Source organism: Crocuta crocuta, unplaced genomic scaffold, assembly GCF_008692635.1.
Source record: "Crocuta crocuta isolate KB4526 unplaced genomic scaffold, BGI_CrCroc_1.0 scaffold675, whole genome shotgun sequence".
Classification (NCBI taxonomy): Eukaryota; Metazoa; Chordata; class Mammalia; order Carnivora; family Hyaenidae; genus Crocuta; species Crocuta crocuta.
This window is the reverse complement of record NW_027528796.1, coordinates 2,938,088-2,943,470: the sequence shown is the minus strand read 5'-3', so window position 1 is coordinate 2,943,470 and position 5,383 is coordinate 2,938,088. Positions and strand designations below refer to the sequence as shown.

At 57.4% G+C, this 5,383-nt stretch overlaps 1 protein-coding gene across 1 annotated transcript in view; it reads left to right on the top strand.

The window, feature by feature from the left end:
* The window catches only part of PKNOX1 (PBX/knotted 1 homeobox 1), a 37,589-nt gene extending 32,470 nt beyond the window's left edge, over positions 1–5,119 (top strand). The window contains exon 12 of the mRNA XM_077755445.1: positions 1,949–5,119. Coding sequence (XP_077611571.1) covers positions 1,949–2,160 — 212 coding nt within the window. The 3' untranslated portion in view covers positions 2,161–5,119. The remainder of the gene's footprint in view (positions 1–1,948) is intronic.
* Positions 5,120–5,383: the final 264 nt, after the last annotated feature.

Here is a 5,383-nt window from a genome sequence, read left to right as displayed (position 1 = left end):
GCTGTGGTGTGTTATGTGAGACACGTGAGGGAGGCATCGTGTGTGGAGCAGGGTGCCAGGCATGCGCACACACACACACGTGCGGGCGCGTGTGTCTAGGAGGCCCAGTGTCCAGTGTGTTCTGCCCTTCTTGCCCCGTTTCCCTGGACTTCAGAGCGTGGGCGGAGCTGTCCCGCCCCCACCCCCAGCCTTCGCCCTTTTCTTCCTCTGGGCCCCCGCTTGCCCCTCGGCGGCGCCCCTCTCCCAGCACCCTCGTGCGCTCCATGAGCACCTTCATGCTTGCACGACTTGTCTGGCTCTGGCTGTGTGGGCGTGCGTACTTCTCAGTGCGTGTACACGGTGTTCCGAGACCGCCCCCACACTCGTTCTTCCTGTGCCTTCTCAGCAGCGTACTGTTCCTGCGGGACCTTCGGGGCCCTCCCGTCTCCAAATACAGTCTCTGACGCCCTCCCCTCACCCCTCCGGGACCCCCAGGTCCCCGTCTGTTCGTGCTGTCCTTCCTAGGGTTCGGGGTTCCGTCTCTCGTTTCCATTTTGATAGGTTCTGTGTCTGGGCCTCGCTCACCTTTCCTCCTGTGGTTAAGCTGTCTCCGGGCTCGTCACGGGTGGGTATCAGGGCGGACGTCGGGGTGCTCATCCCCCGGGGTTGGGGACCATCTTTGATGGCCCACACGGCTCCCCCTCGTAGTGTGCAGTCACAACGACTGTTCTGAGGTCCTCTGCTGGCCCTGACATCTGTCAGCCCCGGGCTGCTTTCCGGTGGCCCAGTCCTCCGCCGTGGGGGGTGGCTCTCCCGCTGGTGACCCTGCAGTGGCTGCCTGGCCTTGTGAACTTCCCCTTGCTGGGGACACGTCACCTGAGCTCTGTTCCAGCCCCGAAGGGACCCTCTTGTGCCCTTGCTTTTGTGACTGGTCCTTGTTCAGTGACCCGGGGGTACTCAGTCCTGAGCAGACCGCCCACAGCCAAGGCGAGACCTCGGATGTCCCCCCGCCTGGCCTGGGCATCGTCTTCCCATCTTTTCAGCTGGCTCTTCCCCGGGGCTTGATTGTCCTACAATCCCCTGCGGACCCCTCCTCCACGGGACGATGGGCCCCTCGCGGCGGGGTGTGCGTCTTGCTTTATTCTGTTTCCCGAGAGTGATATGTGCATTTCCAGCCGTGGCTTCATCGTTTGGGCTCTGATACACTGAGGTCTTAGGTTTAAGTAATTTACATTTTCAGTTCTCGTTTTCTCTTCTAATTCACGTCACTTACAAAGGTGTTAGGCGTCCCTCCCTCCCTCCCGCCTTGGAACAGACAATGCCTGTATACTGGGGAAGAAGTTCAAAGAAGACTACCCAGTGACAAGTAAACTTTTCCTCCACGTGGGTCCTGATCTTCGCCAGAAACCATCCCCAGCCCTACAGGGTCCTGCACACGTTCCCAGTGCGCCTGCCTTGTGACACGGGGGGTGTGCGGCGGAGTGGATGAGTGCATCTCTTTACAAATGTTTCCCACAGTCTGCCACACCGCACTGTCACTGCTCCTGGAGACCATCAGGGACGGGCGTGCGAGCCCCCCGTGCCGCGGGCTTGTGCCGCTCCCCGACCCTGGGCTCCTGGGGACCAGCGTGTCTTAGGGTCCTCCTCGTTCCCCTTGTCAAAGTCAAGCTGGCCTCCCTCCCTCTGACCTGTTCCCCTTTGCCTGTGTCTCTTTGCCCCTCATCCTGTCCCTCTCCTGTGTCCTGGTCTCCTGTCCCCTCCCGCACCCGCTTCTGCCCTGTGCGCCCGCGTCTTTATAGCCCTTTACAGACGGCCCGCAGACCAAGAACTCGGGCGGCGTGTTAGCTGCACCTCCTGGTCCCTGGCGAGCGCCCCAGAGACACGCTCGGGGGCCTTAACACGAGGGCAGGGGAGCGGATGGCACCAGCCGGGTGTGAGCGCGGGCTCTGATTGGAACGTTCTGCCACAGGAGCGGTTGTGACGATCACCACGCCCGTGAGCATGAACGTGGACAGCCTCCAGTCCCTGTCCTCGGACGGCGCCACCCTGGCGGTGCAGCAGGTCATGATGGCGGAGCAGAGTGAGGACGAGTCTGTGGACAGCACGGGGGACGGCGGGGCCGCGCTCGCCCCCGCCCACATCCGCGGGCTGGTCCTGGAGAACAGTGACTCCCTGCAGTAGGGCCGGCGCAGCCCGGAGCCGCGGGGCGGGCGGGCCTGGCTGTTTACAGTTTGCACAGCAAACATTTTACACACTTTGATTTCTGACATGACATGTTTTGTATGTAGACGGAGAAGAGCGCACTTTTGTATTTCATAGTGAGCTTCGAGGGCGCCTCCGCCGGCGCCGCAACTTCTTTCCAGTGTGCGTGTGTGTGCGTGTGCGCGTGCGCGGGTTTTTAAGGAGATTCTTTAAAGGTTTAACGCTAAAAATGTGACGAATGGCAAAACGCCCCCCGTGAGCCCCTGACTAGAGTAAGGGATAGTGCTGCCGTTTTCTAAAAATTTGTGCAGTTTTAATTTTGTTCTGTGGTCGCAGCAGGTCCCAGTGGGCTGACTTATTTGTGCAGCCCATGGATTTGAAAGAAGCTCCTGCACCTTAAAACCGCCAGTGTGAGGCGGGTGCCCCACAGCGGGGGCGTGCGTGTGGCCCATGGGGAGCGCGTGCGGATTGGACCGCGCCCAGGTTCTCGCAGACGTGGTGAGCCTGTCTCATTTGCTATATATAAGAAGAAACTCCTATTTTTACCTTGCTGGAATTATTGGATAAAAAGCTATTTTTATAAATTCGTTACGAATTGGATTATGACTATATCAAGGATAAAATTTCTAGAGGAGAAACAATACGTGCTTACTATTTCAATTTGGAATGTTGTGAACTGACCAAATTTAGTGAAGCTGCCCAAAGTCAGCTAGCATCCGGGGTTCTCCGCCATCCCGGGCTGGACCTTGACGTTTGCCACCACGGGAGAAACAGCTATTTCATGAGATTTTGATACCTTCCAACTTTAGTTTCTATGTAAATGCTCGGACCGCATTTCACACTTGACCTGAACGTGTATCTAAGGGTGTTTGCTAATAGGACTTAGTGAGTTAAGTGAAGTGGTGACCAGCAGTCACAGGCTCTTCCCGCACATACGTCCGTCTGATTTGAATTCGACTACAGTTAAATGGTGCCTGCGCCACTTAGCTGTGTATTGTCTTAGAGGTTTTAGTCAGCCATATGTTATGCATAGAATGTTTATTATAAACTAATATAAGACGTCCTCCATCCCAGCGCTTAGAGTGAGGGTGAGGGGCCAGCGCTCCACTCTGTCACGTAATCCACACATCCCTGCAGTGACACCGCTCTCCGGGCCGGCTGACGGACGGGTGGCGTGGCCGCGGCCTCTCCTGCCTTGGTCGGTCCCGGGGTCGGTATTTTCTCCTTGTACGTGGTCGCTTTGGGATTCCTGGAGCCCTCCCCCTCTGACAAATGAGGTTTGGGGTAGTTTTAGGACTTCCGTTCCCGGCGACAAGGCAGACCAAGAGAGTAGTCTGGGTTTTCTTTCCTTTGTTTTCATTTATTTGCAAGTGGGGCTCTTGCTCGGGGAAGGAGCCACCTTGCTTCATAGTCTTCGTGCCGTCTTCAAGGGGCCGCCAGAGCTCGTGTGGCTGAAGGGAGACACGTGTTTCGTGTTCGGGAAGGTCGGCAGTTCTTGAGACCCGACAGCCGTCGTTAGTCACCGACCACGGTTACACTGCAGGGGGTCTGGAGCGAGGGCAGACCCCTCTGGCACGGATTTCCCTGCCAAGTCTGTTAGTCCCAGTCAGTCCTAGAAGGGCCTTTCCCAGGTCACTTCGGAGGCTATGTAAGAAGTACATAGACTTTTCTTTGAAAATATTTCAGGAGCTTTAGAAAGAAAAGGTGGACTGTGAAATCTTTTGGAGAAAGAACAACCTTTTTCAGCACCAGTCGCATCCCTCACTTATAAAATGTAACGTCGTCAGTAACCTGCACGGGTTTCATAGACGGTTTTAACTTGACGTGAATTCTGACTTTGTTGGACTTACTGACACGAGGAGCCGTGGACACCAGCCAGCCGCCTCCCCCCCCTCCAGGGGCCCTGCTCCTCGGGCAAGCGTGGACTCAACGGGCAGGTCACTGCTCCCCCCGCCCCCGGGGTCACGGTCCCTGAGCCGCGGTAGCCTGTTAGTCGAGGGCTGCACGGACGGCCCGTTTGGAGACAGACGGGCCGCGCGGGGTCCCACCGCCCGCACTGGCCGCCATCGGCCTTCGTGCCCGGTGCCGCCCGTGCTCCCTCCGGCCGGGGCCGGTTTCCTTCAGCTCTAAGTTCGCACCGGGTTGGGAGGACTGGGATAGACCATTCAGGGACGGGGACGGGGCGCCTGTGGACAGGCCCGAGCTCCCCCAGACGCTCCCCGCGAATAACCGAGGTGCTGGTAGCCGACCCTGGCGCGGCCAGCGGTCTGGTTCGTGAAAGCGCCGCCCAGCTTGTCTGTTGTCGGTTTGCGTTTTATAAGCGCCCATCTTCCAGCACTCGGACGCTCAAGAGAACCTTTGAAGACGGGACTCCGTCGAGCGTTCGTTTTCACTGAGCAGGTTCGATCCTGACTTTGCGCAAGAAGGACGCTCCGGGTGTGTCCTGAGACCCGGAGTAAGCGTGTCGCTCCCCGTCCTGCCACCGCCCGGCCGCTCCCCGACGAGCCGCCGCTGGTGACGGACCCTGGTGACGGACCGGCTTTCTTGGCCGCAGGTAGTGACGTCCGTGTCAGTATCTCTCCAGGACGCACAGTAGGGCGGCGGGTGGCACCGGCGTGCTCGCAGGGCGCGTGCCTGCGGGTCCCAGGGCCCCTTGTGTGCGGCCCTTACTGTGCGAGCTGCTCGGGGCCCTTTCCTTCTAGACAAACTCCGACTGCCTGGCCGGTGGGCACGGTGGTTAGTGACGGACGTAACCCAGCAACCTGCCTTCTGTTTAGCTGTGTTTGGTCTCCGAACTGACAATCTTTAAAATGTGAAACACTGTAACAATGTTTTCTTGGATTGTTGTCTTTAAAGGGGATTTTTGTGAAGCAATTGATTTATCAAAGCAAAAAAATTAAAAATAGAAACACGCTCCACGGATGTGTTCTTTCCTAAAGCGGATGTCACCGTGTGCTGCTTTTCCATTTTAAGGAAAACATTCAAATCGTTGACAGGTTTTGCTGGTGACACGGGGCTCATAGTGACCCCTGCGCGGTGGTGAAACAGGAGGCTCGCCCTGGAACGCTCAGGTCCGCTTGCATTTTCTGGAATCTTCTTCAGCCACTCACTTGAATTAGTCGTTGGTATTCCGGGAAAGAACTGGAAAGCTTTCGTCTGTGTTTTGTCGTGGTGTGTGATAAACGTATTGATGTCGGCCGTA